Genomic DNA, 21671 nt, shown 5'->3' with positions numbered 1-21671 from the left:
CACTGCTCAAAAGCCAAAACAGCATTTCGAATCGTTTTCTGGAGTTAGTGTGCGTGCATTGCCACTCTTCCGTGCATGGTGGAGATTGGAGAGGTAGAAGGAGGCAGTAAAACTGAGGTTTGTTGAGAATCAAGGGAGAGTAAAAGGCTCAGTGTTTGGGAGAGAGGAGAGAGGATAACTTATTGAGAGTTAAGGGACTGGGCAGATGGCCAGGGTCCTTGAGCTATTCTTAGCTCTTTTAACTGTGTGCTCAGTACTCAGAATACAGAATGTGTGGTACTTTGCCAAACTAAAACTCTGGACCGACCACTGTGTGTGTGTGCGTGACTGTGTGTGTGTGTGTGAGCATGTATATGTGTGTGTGTACTGTAAGTGTGTGCGTGACTGTGTGTGTGTGTATGTGTCTGCATGTATATGTGTGTGTGTGTACTGTAAGTGTGTGTGACTGTGTGTGACTGTGTGTGTGTGTATGTGTCTGTGTCTGCATGTATACATGGTGGGGGAATGTGTTGACTGGTAGTCACAACAGGGCGTTGCTGAAAGATGGTCATGTCAGAAACATTGGCAGATTCAGTGGAAACCCTTTGCCCTGCGCGACTAATAAGATGCCTCTGTATCTGTAGTTGGTTTTGCCCTAGTTTCCTATGTTTAGATATCAGCCTTGAGAAATGCTGTTAGCAATACAAGCAGTATAATTATTGAATATGGGAAAACAAGTGGCCACTGCTGTGCCTCGATCTTAGCAAAGAACCTTCACAGAGGACCTTTGGAAACTTCTGCTCCTTTGATTTGGCTCTGCCTGTGGGAGTGTTTAGCTGTAAGGCAGTAAGGTTGAAAAGCACGTCGGCATGTCTTCCATGTATATACTGCAGGTGTGTGTGTGTGTGTGTGTTGTCTCAGGTTCTTCTGAGGCCCAGATCCAGACTGTTGCTAGGCGCTGTGACCTCCAAAAGCAACAGTTTCCTGGGCGGAGGGTGAACCCTGCTATGTGTGGGGCAGTATTTCATTACTGCACCCTCCTCCAAACACACCACTGCCATCTCCTTCAGAACCGCTCATGGGTTAATTCTGTAAATGCTAGGAGCAACATCCATCTCTTAACGTCCCCACCAATCAATGCTGATGGCCTTATATATATATATTTCTCTCTCTCTCTCTCTCTCTCTCTCTCTCTCATATCATATCATATCATATCATATCATATCATGCAGGAACACAGACTGCAGTGTCAGACATTTAACACAGGCCCAGTATGGGTTTGACCTCCACACAACTGGTGCAACACAAGCCTGCTTGGATTAAAGAAACATCACATGATTACTTTCCATTTAAAATCCTATTCTGCCACTAGTCTGCCTGCCCTGCTGGGCCTGATAGAGGAAAAGCAGCCAATCCAGAGACCCCCCCACACACACACACACAACCGTGTGCTCTGGGCTGAGTGGGGGCCATCTGCAGCGCTAAGAGGACAGGCCGTACTGCCAGAGGTACTTTACTGGAGCTCAGTTCTCTGCTTCAAGGAAAAGGAATCAGCACTGGCCCAGGGTGAAGGAGAAAAGGCCTGTAGGACTGTCTGGCCAACTCTGTGTGTGTCTCAGGGTGTGTGTGCGTGTGTGTGTGTGTGTGTGTGTGTGTGTGTGTGTGTGTGTGTGTGTGTGTGTGTGTGCGTGTGTTGGTGAACCCATGGATCACCTCAAGCCTGAGTCTCATTACAGTTTTTTACAATCACTTTGACACTTATTTCAGAACTTTGATGTCATTTTTCTAAACTCTAGACACAAAACTCACAACCGATTAGCTCTAACATGTTTTTCCAATTGCTTTGATACAATACACATAAAGCTAAGATCATTTGTTCATTGAACTAAAATCACCTGTTCAAAATAACACAACTTAACATCAAAGTATTACCATTTCAAAATGCAATTCACACTGTTGCATTACTCTTAATGCATAGTTTTATGGAAACTGACAAACAATATTCCATGTTTAGATCATGAAGGTTTAAGGATGAGAGATCCATTGACACCAATTACCGTGGAACATGAACCAATTGGACTACATTATCTATGGATGTCATATTTCATCATCATTCTTTATCAGACACTGTTTCTATGGTCCCATGTACCACTTTTCCAGACCATGTTTTCAGATTTGACATTACTGTACACTCACCAGCCACTTTATTAGGTACACCTATCTAGTACTGGGTAGGACCCCCTTTTGCTTCCACAACAGCCTGAATTATTCACGGTGTTGTACATTAAGAGATGCCCTTCTGCACACCACTGTTTTAAACAGCTGTTATTTGAGCATTTGTGGCCTTTCTGTTAGCTTGAATGGTTCTGGACATTCTCCTCTGACCTCTCTCATTTAACAAGGTGTTTTTGCCCACAGAACTGCCGCTCACTGAATGTGTTTTGTTTATCGCACCATTCTCTGTAAACTCTAGAGACTGTAGTGCGTAAAAATCCCAGGAGGGCAGCTGTTTATGAGATGCTGGAATCACCATGTGTGGCACCAACAATCATACCACGGTCAAAGTTGCTTAGATTACTCATCTTACCCGTCTGTAGCAGGCTATTTGCGTTAACACGTAGGTGTACCTAATACAGTGGCCGATGAGTGTATGTATGCAGGCCCTTGAAATTGCTTTTCCAACACTGTCAACTCATTAGTGATGATTGATTTCACATTATGGTACGTATATAGAGTCGTATCCAAGTACAACAACATAGCAATAACATGGTGATCCAGGTCACAATAGAGGTCAAGCAGTGGGAGGAGGAAGACGAGGAAGACGAGGAAGACGGGGTGGTCAAAGGAATGGCAGAGGACAAGCACCCCTTCTGAGAGGTGGTCGTGGGCCTCGTTTGAGAGGTGTGGGGGAACGTGGTAGAGGACAAGGCCACGGACCAAGACAGCGGCAGCAACAGCAGAGAGTGCCCAATGAAATCCGAGCAATAGTTTTAGACCATGTCTTAAATCATGGCACGACAATGACTGAGGTACAATGATTCAACCAAACCTCTGAAGATCAATCTCAATCATCAGAACTTTCCTCAATGAGAACCGCTAAGTCTTCAGCACTAAACATTAGGCTACTCTCAACTGTCAGATGACTGTATACTGCATGCCGATGTGTACCACAGAGTAGGTGGTGTGACTAAATGTATTCTTACTGTCATTTTCCCTGCAGAATCGAGACTAGGCCAAAGAGGGGAGGCAGAGTAACATTTATGACTGACCAATAAGAGCGGGCTGTGGTCAATTTGGCTCGGGCCGGAAATTATATTCACCATACAGAAATTCGGTTGCACATCTTGGACAACGACGACATGTTGAACAATGTGGTAGCCATAAGTTTGCCGACTATTGCCTGCATGCTGAAAAGGCACCAGGTGTCTCTAAAACAGCTATACCTTGTGCCTTTTGAAAGAAATGCAGACAGAGTGAAGCAACTGAGGACGGACCATGTTCAGGTATGTTCAGTTTCAAGATGCCTGTTGTGAAAAATTCCCCAAAAATTCTGCATCATTGTAATCAGTAATTCTCTTTCCAAAATTTATTTTTAGAGGGTGATGGAGCTGGATGCTGACGAAAACCATCACAAATTCCTATTTTTGGATGAGACAGGATTCAACCTGGCCAAGACAAGGAGGAGAGGTCGGAATTTCGTTGGCCAGCGGGCAACCATCCAAGTACCTGGACAACGTGGGGCCAACATCACCATGTGTATTTCGGAAGATGGTGTGGTGGGATGCAGACCTCGTATTGGATCAGAAAATGCAGCTCTCCTTGTAACCTTCCTTGATGAGCTAAATCAGGTCTGTAGAGCTTATGGCATGACTTATGTCATTGTGTGGGATAATGTCAGGTTCCACCATGCTCAAATGGTGCAAGCATGGTTTCAGGCCCATCCACAATTTACCACCCTGTATTTACCCCCATGCTCTCCTTTCCTTAACCTGAAATTTTCTCCACATGGAGGTGGAAGGTATATGATAGGCGCCCTCACGAACAAGCCACCCTTCTCCAGGCCATGAATGACACAGGCAATGACATCACGGCAGACCAGTGTCAGGCCTGGATTCGCCATGCCTGAAGATTCTTCCCAAGATGTTTGTGAAAACATCCATTGTGATGTGGATGAGAACCTGTGGCTAAGTCCACAAGACAGGGTTGGTGGAAATATAGAAGTACAGTAATCAATCCTTTGTTTTGCTTTTTACAGTAAGCCAGGTGAGGAACACTGCAGTGATGTTTTACGGTAAGCCAGGTGAGGAACACTGCAGTTCACATTTTACTGTAGTTTTTTCTTTTTTGTAGCTAATTATTTTTGCTTGACTCAAAGAAACCTGTTGTGATTTTATTGTATTTCATTAATACATTTCAGATTTTGTTCCATGATTCCACTGTGTCTGTAGTATTCTCTCTACTAGTCATTTTACAGTGATGTATTTATGTGTAGTACCATAATGAAACATGTATCACATATTTTGTACTACAATATTTAATGATCGTACGAACAACTACACAGTGAAACTATCGGTATCTTGTGTGTGGCTGATCTAAATGAATGTTCCTATGGTATTTCATGATAAATAAGTTATTTGAACCAATGATTCTGCAAGTGCAAGGTTTCTTTAAAGATATGAATGTACAATGCAATGTTTTGAACATTGGACAGCCTGTGTTACAAGTGATGACCGTTTTGAGTTCTGTGTCTCGAGTTTTGAAAAATGACCACAAGGTTCTGAAATTAGTGCCAAAGTGAGAGTCCCCTAAGCAAGCTGGTCCTGGGGCTCTGTTCACAAACACAAACACACTCTACAGAGCCCCAGGACAGCAGCACAATTAGACCCAACCAAATCATGAGAAAACAAAAAGATAACTACTTAACACATTGGAAAGAATTAACAAAAAAACAGAGCAAACTAGAATGCTATTTGGCCCTACACAGAGAGTACACAGCGGCAGAATACCTGACCACTGTGACTGACCCAAAATTAAGGAAAGCCTTGACTATGTACAGACTCAGTGAGCATAGCCTTGCTATTGAGAAAGGCCGCCGTAGGCAGACATGGCTCTCAAGAGAAGACAGGCTATGTGCTCACTGCCCACAAAATGAGGTGGAAACTGAGCTGCACTTCCTAACCTCCTGCCCAATGTATGACCATATTAGAGAGACATATTTCCCTCAGATTACACAGATCCACAAAGAATTCGAAAACAAATCCAATTTTGAAAAACTCCCATATCTACTGGGTGAAATTCCACAGTGTGCAATCACAGCAGCAAGATTTGTGACCTGTTGCCACGAGAAAAGGGCAACCAGTGAAGAACAAACACCATTGTAAATACACCCATATTTATGCTTATTTATTTTATCTTGTGTCCTTTAACCATTTGTACATTGTTAAAACACTGTATATATATATATAATATGACATTTGTAATGTCTTTACTGTTTTGAAACTTCTGTATGTGTAATCTGTATGTGTTTACTGTTAATTTTTGTTGTTTTTCACTTTATATATGCACTTTGTATGTTGTCTACCTCACTTGCTTTGGCAATGTTAACACATGTTTCCCATGCCAATAAAGCCCTTGAATTGAATTGAATTGAATTGAATAGTAAAAAACTCCAGTAACATTGAGGATGAACACACAGTGTTAGTGAGACCAAACCAAGTGAATCACAGGGTTTCCCACCTCATTGTGTCGATTATCACAAGGTGTCCTTTGTGGACAAGCTGCAGTGGAAACAGCCTCGTACTGTATACTCAGACTCATTGTTTGTGTTGTGCTAAGTTGAATTCCCATCACTCAAACCAGTCCTTTCTCACATTCGGTCACCTGATCCCATCTGTTTTCCTTGACCCTCTCCTTCCAGCTGCAATTGTCAAGTGCTACAGTCAGCAATCAACATCAAACAAAAAAGAGAAGACAGGGCAACAAAAAGAGAAGACAGGGCAACAAAAAGAGAAGACAGGGCAACAAAAAGAGAAGACAGGGCAACAAAAAGAGAAGACAGGGCAACAAAAAGAGAAGACAGTGGGCAACAAAAAGAGAAGACAGGGCAACAAAAAGAGAAGACAGGGCAACAAAAAGAGAAGACAGTGCAACAAAAAGAGAAGACAGGGCAACAAAAAGAGAAGACAGGGCAAAAAGAGAAGACAGGGCAACAAAAAGAGAAGACAGTGGGCAACAAAAAGAGATGACAGTGGGAACAAAAGAGAAGACAGGGCAACAAAAAGAGAAGACAGTGGGCAACAAAAAAGAGAAGACAGTGGGCAAACAAAAAAGACTAAGACAGTGGTTTGTCTGGCATGTGGGGAAAAAGAGAAGACAGGCTGGGCAAACAGTGTGCAGACAGACTAAACACGTATGGTTTGTCTGGCATGTGGGGAAATCTGTCTGTCTGTCTGTCTGTCTGTCTGTCTGTCTGTCTGTCTGTCTGTCTGTCTGTCTAGGACCAGGCTGTCTGTCTGTCTGTCTGGCTCTGTCTGTCTGTGTGTCTGTCTGTGTGTGTGTGTCTGTCTGTGTCTGTCTGTCTGTCTGTCTGTCTGTCTGTCTGTCTGTCTGTCTGTCTGTCTGTCTGTCTGTCTGTCTGTCTGTCTGTCTGTCTGTCTGTCTGTCTGTCTGTCTGTCTGTCTGTCTGTCTGTCTGTCTGTCTGTCTGTCTGTCTGTCTGTCTGTCTGTCTGTCTGTCTGTCTGTCTCTGTGTGTGTGTGTGTGTGTGTGTGTGTGTGTGTGTGTGTGTGGGATTGGCAGCAAACAGTGGGAACAAAAGAGCCTCAGCTCTTGCTCCAGTAGGCCACAGCTGTTGGTATTTAAACTCAATGCAGGTGCTGCAGTCTTTGTGAAGCTACCAGTGCGTCTCCATCGTCTCCTTGTGTTTGAGTGTTTGTTGGAGATGGGTGTGTGAACGGTTAATATTGAGCTAAAGAAATAAATGGAATATGCAGAAGACATTCAGCTTTGCAAAAACATTTGGAAATGATCAGAGCGAGTGTGTGTAAATGTGTGTGTGTGTGTGTGTGTGTGTGTGTGTGTGTGTGTGTGTGTGCGCACGTGCAAATGTGTAAGAGAAAGATGATGAAGTGGTCTTTCATTAGCAGCGTGTTGGTGGAGGCCCAGTGACACCCAGACAGTGTTCACACTCCCCAGTCACGTGACCTGAGTGAACCTCACCATGCTGCTGTCATGGCACTTCAACATAGTAAAGTGGAATGTGATGATAGAGCAGTGAATACTGGCCAAGACTTATTATAACCCTACCTCTACTGCTCTGGCTGAGAAGACAAAAAAGGATTAGTTCCTCTCAGTGCCATCGGGGAAACTTTACTTAGGGGGAAGTTATTTCACGTAAGAGGAACTTCACAAAGCATTTTCAGGAAGTTGCTGGAGATGCACTTGTGAGATATCTGTTGCACTATACACACAATTGTAAATTAAACAATTACCTTTTTTTAGGATGGCTGGGAAATCACTCTTTTTTAGCATGTTTGCTTACTTATTTTGTTTGTCTATGTCCACTCTAAGTCCTGAGTGTTGGAGCGGGCTCTGCTCGTTGTAGCAGCTGTCCAGGAGGCACCAGTTGAGCTAACAGTGTGGCTGGACCAGGAGGGGGGCTGACACCAGGTGGGATCCCAGTCTGGATGCCCCCTGCTGGGCATGCTCTGAGCTGAGACTGAGTCATCCTGGTGGAGGTCACACAGGTGGATGGACAACAGGCCACCAGTGTGTGGGGTCCTCGTGACTCCCATGGGTGGGGGCCGGACAAATGCCTGTCTACAAAAAGCACCCAGCTATCATGTGTAGTACACTTCAACATCACAAAGAGAGACATTCTGTTCTCGCTGATGGAAACACACTTGCTCACACACACACACACACACACACACACACACACACACACACACACACACACACACACACACACACACACAAACGTCCTCTTCAATTTACTGTAACTTCATTGTTTGCTTGTCACACATTATACACATATACAGTAAATGAAGAACGTGCTCATCATACCATGTTTTTCCTTCCATCCATCTTCATGACATCTAGCACTCATCCATGATCAGTGAAACTATCTCTGGGGAACATGTGGGTGGGCGTCAGGACTTGTCTGCATCCCTGGTTGTGTATTGTGTATGTTTTTGTGTGTGTATTTGGTATTTTTGGTATTTTATTAGGATCCCCATTAGCTGTTGCGATAGCAGCAGCTACTATTCCTGGGGTCCACCCGAGGCCTGCATTTATGATTTACATAATACAGAACATTAATAATCAAACATTTATGATTTACATTTAGATATATGACATTTGCATTCAGTACCATCTACCATAGGCTATCAGTTACACATACATATCAGTACAGTACATATCAGTACAGCACATATCAGTACAGTACATTTCAGTACAGCACATATCAGTACAGCACATATCAGTACAGTACAAATCAGTACAGTACATATCAGTACAGTACATATTAGTACAGTACATATCAGCACATATCAGTACAGCACATATCAGTACAGTACATATCAGTACAACACATATCAGTACAGCACATATCAGTACAGTACATATCAGTACAGCACATATCAGTACAGTACATATCAGTACAGTACATATCAGTACAGTGCATTTCAGTACAGCACATATCAGCACAGTACATATCAGTACAGCACATATCAGTACAGTACATATCAGTACAGTACATATCAGTACAGTGCATTTCAGTACAGCACATATCAGTATAGTACATATCAGTACAGCACATATCAGTACAGTACATATCAGTACAGCACATCAGTACAGTACATATCAGTACAGCACATATAAGTACAACACATATCAGTACATATCAATACAGTGCATATCAGTACAGTACATATCAGTACAGCACATATCAGTACAGCACATATCAGTACAGCACATATCAGTACAACACATATCAGTACAGTACATATCAGTACAGTACATTTCAGTACAGCACATTTCAGTACAGCACATTTCAGTACAGTACATATCAGTACAATACATATCAGTACAATACATATCAGTACATATCAGTACAGTACATATCAGTACAGTACATATCAGTACAGTACATTTCAGTACAGCACATTTCAGTACAGCACATTTCAGTACAGTACATATCAGTACAACACATATCAGTACAGTACATATCAGTACATATCAGTACAGCACATATCAGTACAGTACATACCAGTACAGTACATACCAGTACAATACATATCCGTACAGTACACATCAGTACAATACATATCAGTACAATACATATCAGTACATATCAGTACAGCACATATCAGTACAGTACATACCAGTACAATACATATCCGTACAGTACACATCAGTACAATACATATCAGTACAGTACACATCAGTACAATACATATCAGTACAGTACACATCAGTACAATACATATCAGTACAGTACACATCAGTACAATACATATCAGTACAGTACATATATCAGTACAGCACACATCAGTACAATACATATCAGTATCAGTACAATACATATCAGTACAGTACATATCAGTACAGCACATATCAGTACAGTACACATCAGTACAATACATATCAGTACAGTACACATCAGTACAATACATATCAGTACAGTACATATCAGTACAATACATATCAGTACATACCACAGGAGGTTGGTGGCACCTTAATTGGGGAGGACGGGCACGGAGTAATGGCTGGAGTGGAATCAGTGGAAAGGTATCAACAACATCAAACACATGGTTTCCATGTGCTTGATGCCATTCCATTCGTTCCGTTTCAGCCACTATTATGAGCTGTCCTCCCCTCAACAGGTACATAGATATCAGTACATACACACAAAATATTTAGGTAAAACAGGCAAGAGGCGCTGTGATGTGAGGTGTTGCTTTATCTGTTTTTAAAAGCCAGGTTTTCTGTTCACTTGATTTGGGGGCTGTGAAAATAAATGTATGGTGGGATAAGTGTGTGTGTCAACACATTGTTTCCCATAAAATCAAGAAGCGATACTTATGAGAAAGACTGGCATGTACAGTGGGGCAAAAAAGTATTAAGTCAGCCACCAATTGTGCAAGTTCTCCAACTTAAAAAAGATGAGAGAGGCCTGTAATTTTCATCATAGGTACACTTAAACTATGACAGACAAAATGAGAGAAAAAAATCCAGAAAATCACATTGTAAGATTTTTTATGAATTTATTTGCAAATTATGGTGGAAAATAAGTAATTGACCAAATACTTATTTTCCACCATAATTTGCAAATAAATTTGCAAATAAATTCCCCAAAAAATCCTACAATGTGATTTTCTGGATTTTTTCCCCTCATTTTGTCTGTCATAGTTGAAGTGTACCTATGATGAAAATTACAGGCCTCTCTCATCTTTTTAAGTGGGAGAACTTGCACAATTGGTGGCTGACTAAATACTTTTTTGCCCCACTGTATATTATTGGGCCAGTTACAGTTTTTCTAGGTCCTTCTTTGCATCACCGGACCATGCGTGTGTGTGTGTGTGTGTACACACAGTTTGCGTCCCTTGCCTTGTACAATGGCACCCCTATGGAAAATACACACTCTCCAATCGGGGACTGGCCAAAGTACTGGCCATCTGATCAAGAATTCCCTGTGAGAAAGGAAACGTGTGTGTGTGTGTGTGTGTGTGTGTGTGTGTGTGTGTGTGTGTGTGTGTGTGTGTGTGTGTGTGTGTGTGTGTGTGTGTGTGTGTGTGTGTGTGTGTGTGTGTGTGTGTGTGTGTGTGAGAGAGAGAGAGAATGGTGAGAAAAGTGCTAAACTATAAAAATGATCATTTTAGGAATATGTAATAATTTTGAAGTAGCATATTGACCCAGTAGCTATTTGCACATTATTCATCCAGTGCGTTCAGTTTTCATACATTTCTTAGTGTCAGTAAAAAGGCACATTTTCAAGGGGGAGACTAAAGTCCAGTGATGAATAGACAAGGTGAGATGTGGACAGCACCAGTCACAGCCTGCGTCCTTCAGGGACTGAGCTTTAACATTGAGCCTCAGGGGACATCTGGTGGTCACTTGATGTATAACACAAGAATGCAACGAATCCTAGACAGACTTTATTTTCATTCATGCTATACATACAAATGAATACTAATGAATACATTGATCAAGTAAATAGTAGTCAATTCAGTAGGCAGAATCATTGCCTTCAAAACATATTTTGGAATGTTGATGGTTTCATATGACGTCCTTGGAGCAACATTTAGTTATGATGTCTGTGGGACATTTAGGATGCAAGAATGTCCACCAGAGCTGTTGCCAGATAATTGAATGTTAATTTCTCTACCATAAGCCACCTCCAACGTTGTTTTATAGAATTTGGCAGTACTTCCAACTGTGCGTTTGTGTGTCTGCAATTTTTATTTATTTAGGACTTTTAGGTTTGACCTAATCTGCCTTGGCTTTACGGCCCATAACTCTATTTTTATCACTGTTGTGTATCAACCAGTGTTTTGATGAGAGAACCAATCCAATCAATGGGACATGCATTTTAAAACCAAGATGATTGTGCTTTATATTAGTGAGAAGAAAAACAACTCTAGACTATTACTCCTCCTCTTCCTCATCTTCTTAGAGAGTACAGGCTTCATATATTCCGTTTCCAGAGGTATATAGTATGTTTTGGTATTACTGGGGGAGGTGGAGGCAGAGAGATTACACAATGCCAATCTGATTTGATTGAAAATGCAAATCCCAGACTGGCCCCGACGTCCAATCTCACCCCATCCCGGCACTGACACTGCCACTGCCCGCTGTCCCATAAACCCACTTCTTAATCCCAAAGCCTTTTTAGTTCATGGCCAGTGTGCCACCCATGTCATAGATAAATCCCCCAGTCAATCTTACCAACCTGCCCCCACCCTATCCTCTCTGCCTTTGCCTGTCTCAGCATCAGCCACAAACTGGCAGTCACTCACCTGGGCCACACATGATCAGTCTCTTGTAATTTTGTTGGTATCTATTCAGGGCCCTATTGTAGGTGAAGGTCAGTCCTTCACATAACTGGTTGTGGTGTAGGGTACTGTAGGCTACTCTCTCTTGTACAGCACAGTATTATTCTCGGCCACATAAGTAGGGAGCAACGGCAGACATGATAAATGTCAGAATCGTCGTCAGACTTCTGGTCCCAGGGGAGTAAGAGGCTTTTGACCAAATTGACGATGCTCTCTGATAGGCTCAGTGCGCCTATGACCAGAGCGAGGCCGTGAGAAGTACCGCATGCCAAGCCTACTGATGGAATATGGGAGATGCCAAACCAAAGCAGTATACGAGTGTAAGGATGCGGGAAAGGAACAACCTTATTCTACGACGGTAAAACGAATCGCATAAATCCTGGGTTACTAAGCTTCTGACTATGTATATTTGCGGAACTGTTGACAACAAAGTCAAACGTATAGAGTCAGAAGTAGCTTGCTGGACAACAAAAAAAGTTGTTTTTCTCTCCCACCCCTTCCTTCCTATCTTCCTTCCTCTGGACCAAAACTACGCAGAATTCTGGAGGATCGACTGAAGTCACAGTGACAAAGCACGCGTTGCCAGTATTTCACATCCACAAAGTGATCACAATGATCACTTGGAAATGTGTCCCCTATATGTGACCTTTATTAAAAACAATTTACATAAAATATAGCCTAGCAGTGCGCGCTCTCGGTGAAACGCAGCATCAGCACCACTAACTGATGCGCGTCCCCGCCCCGGCAGAGGCTACCCGAGATCCCGGGAAGAGGAGTTGGAACTGCGCGAGTTAAAGTTGGGAAAAGGGGGGTGAAAGGATGCTACCGTGCCCTGTGGATAGGAGAACACAATCTACGATCTAATTAACATAGCATGTGCGGAGACGCGTGTCCTCTGTAAAGGATGTTTTGCAAAATATTGAGCATAAGCCTTTTATTTTGGGGTTTTCAAGAATGCTCATCACGTAAGTCTTGTGAAACAGTAATGGTCATTTCTATCAGTGTCTTGTCCTTTGTTAGCCTATTGCTTTCAGATGAATTAAATAGCCTAAGCCGTATATGCAGCATGTCGATAACAATATTGACATAAAAAGGGATTCATTGTAAAAAACATGTGAGTCAAGAAAGAAGTGGCTTAAACCTCTGGGCAATAGGTGCATCTAGTCTTTGAAGGGCAGAACATCTGATATAAAATGACCAATAATCATCAAAACATTGTATGAGGGTTAATGATGGCTGTTATGTTTTACACAGTTGCATATTCTATATATTTTTGCTTTGAATTCTGAGGAAAGTCAAGTGGCATGTTTCCTGCGGGCTGAGGGCGCGCGGCGGTTACAGTCTCGTACTGGGCTTTCTGCATTGCAGTGCTTTCTCGCGCCAGCGTACAAGTTCCTGCATCGCATGGTTCATTTCCCGCCCACCTCTCTAACACTCTGTAACGGTCATGCCAAATTACCACCGTGACATAGAGAATATCCCAACCTGTGATAATGATGGCTCTGAAAATGTGGTTTATTATCTGTAAAAGCGAAAGGAATGATTAGAGCCGTGTGCGGGACCACCCCACTGCAGTACTTTCGCAGAGTGTGTGCTCATCACCTGTCCGCGAGCAAAACGTCCCCTTCATGTAGAAACACGCATGACGCGGCAAAAATTCCTAATAGGAATTCCGTGATCAATGACGTATATCGTTTTTTAACAGTCGTTTTTTTGGCGTGGTTGTACAGCAGGGTATAACATGCAAGGTCATAGGGAGATGGATTTGAGATGCATGTGGGGGAAAAAACTCGGTGGTGTCTCTTTCCATGCATCAATGTCGAAGCAATTACCTCAGAAGATCTGAACTGCATTGATCATGAATGAATTAAAGGCTGCAGCGTGATTCACCAAGCAGTTAAAAAGAAGAAGATGGGGTGGAAGGGGAGGGAAATGGAAAGGGAGGTAGGGTGGAGGGAGAAAGGGGGGACGGTGGGCTAGGACCACCTGACACCATGATATTTGGATGTACCGTGTAAAGGTCTAAACTTCTGAAAAACATTGTTACTTCACTTCATATCACTGCATATAGTACAGTAAACAGGGCAGGTAGTTTGTTTTGCTCTCTCTAGGCTATATTAGGGATTACTAGTGAATACTTAGTTCCCCAGTGCCCTCTTGGTGCTGTGGCGGTGTTAGTGTAAGAGGATCACACAGGCAGGCTATCCTGCGCTTCTGGACTATCAGATAGAGTGATTATTAAGGTGGGAGTTAAATATCTGGGGCATTTGGGTGTGATATTGTGGTGAGTTGGACTGTATGTCCATGTATGGGACATTTGGTTGTGTAAATACGTTGTGAACACTTGTTATGGTCATGTGGTGCGACGTCTATTTTTTTGTTGTGGTCTCACATGGATTCCATTTTGGGTAACTAGGGGGGTTTTATAGAATCCATGTGTGTGTTGGGGTAACCACACTGGTCAGTCTTTCTAGATGTGTTTACACCAGTAGAGTATTTGGCATTTTGTTTATTGCGTTACTACTGTATGCCTTCAGTGTTGAGGGAAGTTGGTAGTAAGTGCTGGCTATTAGGGGTGTAGTATCACACTACGGTGTTTGGAAGCTGACTGGTTTACTGTGATGGTGTTGTGGTGATTTACCCCCTGTAGTTTGGCCTGCCGGCCTGTGTATCTGGGTGCTGGCAGGCATATGAGGCAGTGCCCACGACTCAGGCTGTGAGTCAGGCAGGCAGCCAGGCATATACTCTACATCTGCTGTGGATGGGATGTGAGGTACACAGTGGAACTGAGCCAGATTAAAACGGAGACTCCATTCCCAGGACATGCTCATCTGGGGTGGGGCTAACACACAGCATTGCTGGAGCTCTCCTACTATGCTACTGCCCTTGCAGCTGCCCTGCTGTGTGTGTGTGTGTGTGTGTGTCACAGGAGGTTGGTGGCACCTTAATTCGGGAGAATGGGCTGATGGTAATGACTGGAGCGGAATCAGTGCAAATACCACAGGATTTCCATGTGTTTGATTCCATTCCATGTGCTCCGTTCCTGCCATTATTATGAGCCGTCCTCCCTTCAGCAGAATCCTGTGGAGTGTGTGCATGTATGTGTTTATTACTGTGAAAACGTGTATGTATCTGTTTGTATGTGTGTTCACTGATGTGTGTTGTTCAGTCTTGGTGTGCTGCCCATGCATCTCCAGTCCTCACAGAGACGAGTTGTGTGTGTGTGAGTGAGTGAGTGAGTGAGTGAGTGAGTGAGTGAGTGAGTGAGTGAGTGAGTGAGGGGAATTGATATGGAGGATAGAGGTGCACCAGTGTGGAAACTTTGTTTGGTTCTATTCTTAGACAGATATACGATGCTGTGGGATGATGGTCCTGTATATGAGATGTTTTGGGGCTTTGATGTCTTTCATATCCTCCGTGTCGCCAGGCAGATACTCCCCACTGTGAGGCCTGACTTTGGCTATGAATAATTCAGAGTCTGCACTCGAACACGCACCAGCCTGCCTTCCACTCTGTGTGCCACACAACCCAAATACCAAAACATTCTGGCATTTAACATTAGGATTCTTGGCTCCTAATCATCCATGAAAAAGCAGAGATATTCATCACACTGTACATCATTTATCACTGCATGATGTGTCCAGAGGAGGCTGTTTCAATATGCTCAGCAATTGTGATGTGTCAGTCCAGACAGCCCCAGCCCCCTGCAGCCTCTCCGTCCCACAGTAACACTAGACTGATGCGTCAGCATCTCTGATATGCCGGCAGCAGCTCTTCACACTTATGGCCAACTGAGCCAAGCCAAGACAAGACTATGTACAGACTCAGTGAGCATAGCCTTGCTATTGAGAAAGGCTGGCGTAGGCAGACCTGGCTCTCAAGAAAAGACTGTGCACATTGCCCACATTGCCCACAAAATGAGGTGGAAACTGAGATGTACTTCCTATCCTCCTGCCAAATGTATGACCATATTAGTGACATGTATTTCCCTCAGATTACACAGACCCTCAAAGAATTTGAAAACAAATCCAATTTTGGTAAACTTCTATATCTATTGGGTGAAATACCAGTGTGCCATCACAGCAGCAAGATTTGTGACCTGTTGCCACAAGAAAAGGGCAACCAGTGAAGAACAAACACCATTGTAAATACAACCCATTTTTAAGTTTATTTATTTTTCCTTTTGTACTTGACATATTTGCACATAATATGACATTTGACATGTCTTTAGTCTTTTGGAACTTTTGTGAGTGTAATGTTTACTGTTAATTTGTATCGTTTATTTCACTTTTGTTTATTATCAACTTCACTTGCTTTGGCAATTTTAACATATGCTTCCCATGCCAATAAAGCCCTTAAATACAATTTATGAGAGCGAGAGAGAGGGAGAGAGAGAGAGAGAAGGGGGAGAGAGAGGGTGAGAGAGAAGTAGCATGATCGAGAGGGGGTGAGAGAGAAAGAGATGGAGAGGGAGAGGGAGAGAGAGAGAGGAGAGAGAGAAAAAAAAAGTGAGAGAGAAGAAGAGGAAGAGAGCGGGGGGGTGGAATGTTCTGGATAAGCTCTGGGTATGTCTTTTAGTAACTGCGACACAGCGACACCCACTTGAGAAGTATTTGAGATAAGAGATCAAATGAGAAGAAGAGAGAGGGAAGGTGTTAGGTAAGGCTCTCCTTGTGATTTTGGCTTAGAGAGAGAGAGAGAGAGAGAGAGAGAGAGAGAGAGAGAGAGAAGAGAGAAAAGAGGCGTGCTGAGAGAGATGGAGGGATAGGTGATGTGAGGAGAGAGAAGAGGGTGGTTTGGAGTCGGATGGAGGGGGAGAGGAAGAGAGAAGAGCATCCTTTCAGTAGAAAGTGGGCGTTGAGTGGCAAGGCCTGGGTTAACCTCCAGCAGTCCTATTGGCTCTCTGCTTTCCTTATGCCTTTAATACCTGTATTTCTTCTCCACCCTCTACAACACTCTACACTGCTCACCACGGAAATTAACAAAAACTTTAACTTCTATGAGTGTAGGGCTAGTTATAGGCTTTGTTGTTGGAGTTAGCTGAAGAATCATTGACTTGACTAACAGGCAGCAGAGTATTGTACTTCATGACGTACTTCATTAACAGTGAGTTCTCAGTCTGTAATGTCTGCAGGAGAGGATCAGGGGACATGGCCAGAAAGGTCACCCAGTCCAGACTCAGATACCAAGACAGAGAGAGTATACTATAACACTCAAGGTCAAAGGCAGCACATGTCTCTGGCTCAGCTGATTTCTTTCCATCCGGATTGGACTTGTGCTTGGATGACAGCATTCACTTGTCCCGTGACAGATTGAGCTGTTTTTGACGGTGGGAAATGAAATGGAAGGTGTTTAGGCTCAGAGTGAGTGGCATAGTGTACTGACTGTTTTGCCTGACCAGTTCAATGATGCTGTCTCACATACTGTGGGGTAGTATGGAGAGTACAGAGATAAGGTTTCATTCTTCAGCTGAGGTTATCCCCTGATAGTTGTTCCTGTTTTGAGCTCTTCCGCTCTAGCGCTCCTGTCTCCATTTATTTTCTCCCTCTTCAAGAGGTGTTCTAAAGATGAGTCCATACCCTCACTCACTCACTCACTCACTCACTCACTCACTCACTCACTCACTCACTCACTCACTCACTCACTCACTCACTCACTCACTCACTCACTCACTCACTCACTCACTCACTCACTCACTCACCTCCAATCTTCCTTCCCTCCCTCCCTCTGCAGCCTGAATACTAATCCTGCGAACGTCTCCCTGCGAACGTGGGCTCCCCAGGTTTTATACTGTGAGATTTGGTGCTCTCTTTCTTTCCCCCCTTGGCTTTTTCTCTCTCTCCATCTTCTCAGCCTGTTTGTCCATCTATTCCTCTATCTACATGACTCTGAGCTGGGCGGAGGAGTAACAGACATGTTATGACATTGCAGAAGATAAGGCAGTGTTTTCTAGTGACCGTGGCGAGGACATAGTGGGTTTATCTGTGCCAATGACAAGATTAGGCAGAATTATAGTGATTCCTAATTGCTGAGGGTATTTATCAAGGAGGGGGGATGGCGGATGAGACAGACGGTTGATGAGACGATGAGGGAACATCTCTGATTTATTTTGCTGCTATCTGTCCACTAGGCACCAGTAGAATAACACCAGCTATCTCCCTGAGAGACAGTCAGTATCATTAACTGCATACTATTTCAGGCAAAACAGATGATCACACACACACACACACACACACACACACACACACACACACACACACACACACACACACACACACACACACACACACACACACACACACACACACACACACACACACACACACACACACACACACACACACACACCATTCATTTCCAAATGTGTTTGCAAAGCTGAAAGCCCTCTGCATATTCCATTTATTTCTTTAGCTCAATAAAAAGGGGACAGTTGGAGGTTCTCTTCTTGATAACGATCATTCATCTCACCGGCACAGTGCAAAAAATACTTACTGGCTTCTGGTTTCATGCCTGACTCAATCCACCATCCATTACTGCTGAAATAAAGACATTAGTTAGGTCTCTGCATCTTTATCTGGGAGGATTGATGATTAGATTCATCAGTACGGCTCCACCTGTTCTTAAGGAGACATTTTACACTGTAGCATTACAGATGACTGCACTGTGCACTGTGCAGATGGGAGGTCATATTGTGGAAGGGGTATTACTGCACACCAAGGAGAGGCGTAATTAGTCTATGATTTTATTTTCCTGCCCCTAAATCAGACTTGTAGAATGGTCATAGCTTGTGCCCAGCTACAGGACAGATTATGCAGTGCCTAATTAGTTGCAATCCAACGTCTGTCCCTTATCTGTGTGAGGAGAGACACCACTAAACCACGCTGGGTTCTGTTCAGCTGAAATCCCTGCTGTTATCGTGTGATTTGAACGGTTTTGGAGAATGATGTCTTGTGTAGTCTGAGTATTACTGTAATCTCTGTGTTTAACCGCCTCTTCTCTCTCATCTTTTGTTCTAGATGAATGTGTTGATCCCTTGGTATCTTCGCTCTATGCCAACTCCTTCTTGGCCTCTTCCAGATATAACTTTTTGTACTCGGCCAACTTTGCCAAATTGTATGGTTAGTTTTCTACTTCATTGATGAATTTGTTGTTTTATGTCTTTATGTAGACTATTTGGTGTTGTGTATGTGATTGGATGATTTATGTTGTGTATATAGCCTATTATCTACAGTATGTGTGTATTCAGTGTGATGAGAACTGTGTGTGTGTGTGTGTGTGCATGGCCAGTGTGTGTATATAGCCTATATCTATGTGTGTGTAATGAAGTCAGTGTGAGTTCTGGTTGATGACGTGTGTGTGTGTTGCGTTCCTCCTCCAGGGAGCAGTGGCTGGTCCCCGTCCCCCCGGGACAGACAGCCTTGGCTGCAGATTGATCTGAAGAGGAAGTACCGGATCCAGGCCATCGCCACCCAGGGCACCTTCAATTCCTATGACTGGGTCACCAAGTACACCCTTCTTTATGGTGACCGCCCCGACTCCTGGACGCCCTACGTTATGAAAGGAGGGAACTCGGTAGGGAGGGGGGGGGGTTACTAAATTATTTATTATTTGCTCTCAGCTTGAAAGTTGTGTACAGGCTAAGAGTGACTGGTAGGAAGATGATTAAATTATGACATTTGAGTGAACTATCCATTTAGGTTGGGGTCTGTCAGGTCAACAACAAAAACACTGTCATTCAAATGTAATCCTTGGCAGTCTGTTCACACTGGGCACAGACTTCAAATCAATGTCTATTCCACATTGTTTCAACGTAATGTCATTGAAATTCATTGAAATAACGTGGAAACAACGTTGATTCAACCAGCGTGTTCCCAGTGGGTTGTTTGATTTCATGTTAGAAATGTTCACCAAGTAACAGTTAGAGACAACATTACCACATTATCCCTCAGTGAGAGAATCTGACAACACTAATCTGTTTTCATCTGTTTATTAGTGAATGAATAACTCTTCTTCTCTCTCATATATATAAATATATATATATAAATAATTTAATCTTTCCCTCTCTCTCTCTCCCTCTGCTGTGCACAGACGATGCCTGGGAACTGGAACTACCACCAGGTGAAGAGGAATGTGTTCCACTATGCCTTCACAGCCAAACACATCCGCCTCCTGCCCCTGGGGTGGAACACAGAGAATGGAGGCAAGATTGGCGTCAGGCTGGAGGTGTTTGGCTGTGCTTACGGTGAGGACATGTTTCAGAATCAGTGTAACTATAATTTGCTGTAGGAGTCTTCTTCGAAATCTCAAGATAGCACGCTCAACAGTCATGCAATGAACACAGTTGACAGTCAGTAACAAACAACTCAATGCCACCAACGTCAAACAGTACCTATCAAACATCCATCTACACCATATCACAGGAACGCTTTTGAGCCTCTCAACCATTTGAATCTTCATAGGATCACAAATGTGCCATTCGACCTCTAACATCTAACCACTTCCCCCTTCTCTCTCGGCCAGACTCCTACGTGATGCAGATGAACGGGGACGACTCGGTGGCCTTCATGTTCCCAGGGAAGAGGTTCCGGACCCTGCAGGACCATTTTGCCGTGAACTTTAAGACCCTGGAGCAGGACGGGCTGCTGCTACACAGTGAGGGAGTCCAGGGAGACATCTTGTCCCTGGAGCTGAGGAAAGGACGCCTCGTCCTCACAATCGGCCTAGGTAGGATCAGCTGGAATGCGTGGGGTGCGGCTGGGCAGAGACTCTAAACTGGTCAGAGTGCTGTATGACATGGGTGGAGGACAGCAAAGAAGCACTCTGACCAGTTGGTCTGTGAAGGATCAAATCGAAACAAATGGAAGTCAAAGGAAATTCAATCAGTTTATTGTCATAAACACAAGATACAGGATACAATGAAATGCTTAATGGAACATAAATATTCATGTTGTCGGGTGATTATAGAATCTGATAGGCTGGGATATGGTTTAGGGGGTTCAGTTTCCTAGCTTAGATTAAAACATTTTACTGGATGAAAAACAAGGCGTGAATGTCCCTGTCAATCCTCCATTACTGCTGAAGCAGACATTAGGCTTCTGTATCTGTGAGGAGAACTCAGGTTGGTATAGCCATTACTTCAGCTCCACCTTCTCTAAAAGGAAACATTTATAGAAAAATGTATACATGCGTAACTGTAAATCGCTTTGGATGAAAGCATCTGCTAAACGGCCTACAGTATAGCTATAGCTTGAACTGTAGCAAACTACAGCGAACTATAGCGAGCTTGATTATTGAGTGAGTTTTACCCAGCAGTACTCCCATCATCCTATCAAATTCTTACGTCATTCATTTCCGTTCTCCTATTAAAGGAAGCAGTACGGTCAACCAGGTGGACGGTCGGACCACAATGACCGTTGGCAACATACTAGATGACCAGCACTGGCATTACGTCACCATCAAGCGCTACGGTCGACAGGTCAACTTCACAGTGGACGCCCACACTGAGACGGCCATTAGCAAAGGAGATTTTACCTACATAGACCTGGACACTCAGGTTGGTCATAGAACTAGACATGTCTGGACTTGTTTTTTGTTGTTGAACATTAGAAGATAGGGGGCCTGGTGTGTTTGGAGTCAGGCT

The 21671-nt window shown here is 43.5% G+C and overlaps 1 protein-coding gene across 1 annotated transcript in view; it reads left to right on the top strand.

Annotated features, from left to right (window-relative positions):
- The first annotated feature begins 12344 nt into the window (after positions 1–12344).
- cntnap1 (contactin associated protein 1) overlaps positions 12345–21671 on the top strand; it is a 34287-nt gene continuing 24960 nt past the window's right edge. The window contains exons 1-6 of the mRNA XM_024390180.2: positions 12345–12996; positions 19048–19149; positions 19410–19603; positions 20120–20273; positions 20552–20755; positions 21400–21584. Of these exons, the coding sequence (XP_024245948.2) occupies positions 12936–12996; positions 19048–19149; positions 19410–19603; positions 20120–20273; positions 20552–20755; positions 21400–21584 (900 nt within the window). The 5' untranslated portion in view covers positions 12345–12935. The remainder of the gene's footprint in view (positions 12997–19047; positions 19150–19409; positions 19604–20119; positions 20274–20551; positions 20756–21399; positions 21585–21671) is intronic.

This window comes from Oncorhynchus tshawytscha, linkage group LG27 (genome assembly GCF_018296145.1).
Source record: "Oncorhynchus tshawytscha isolate Ot180627B linkage group LG27, Otsh_v2.0, whole genome shotgun sequence".
Classification (NCBI taxonomy): domain Eukaryota; kingdom Metazoa; phylum Chordata; class Actinopteri; order Salmoniformes; family Salmonidae; genus Oncorhynchus; species Oncorhynchus tshawytscha.
The sequence above is the reverse complement of the archived record's forward strand: the minus strand, read 5'-3'. Positions and strand labels throughout refer to the sequence as shown.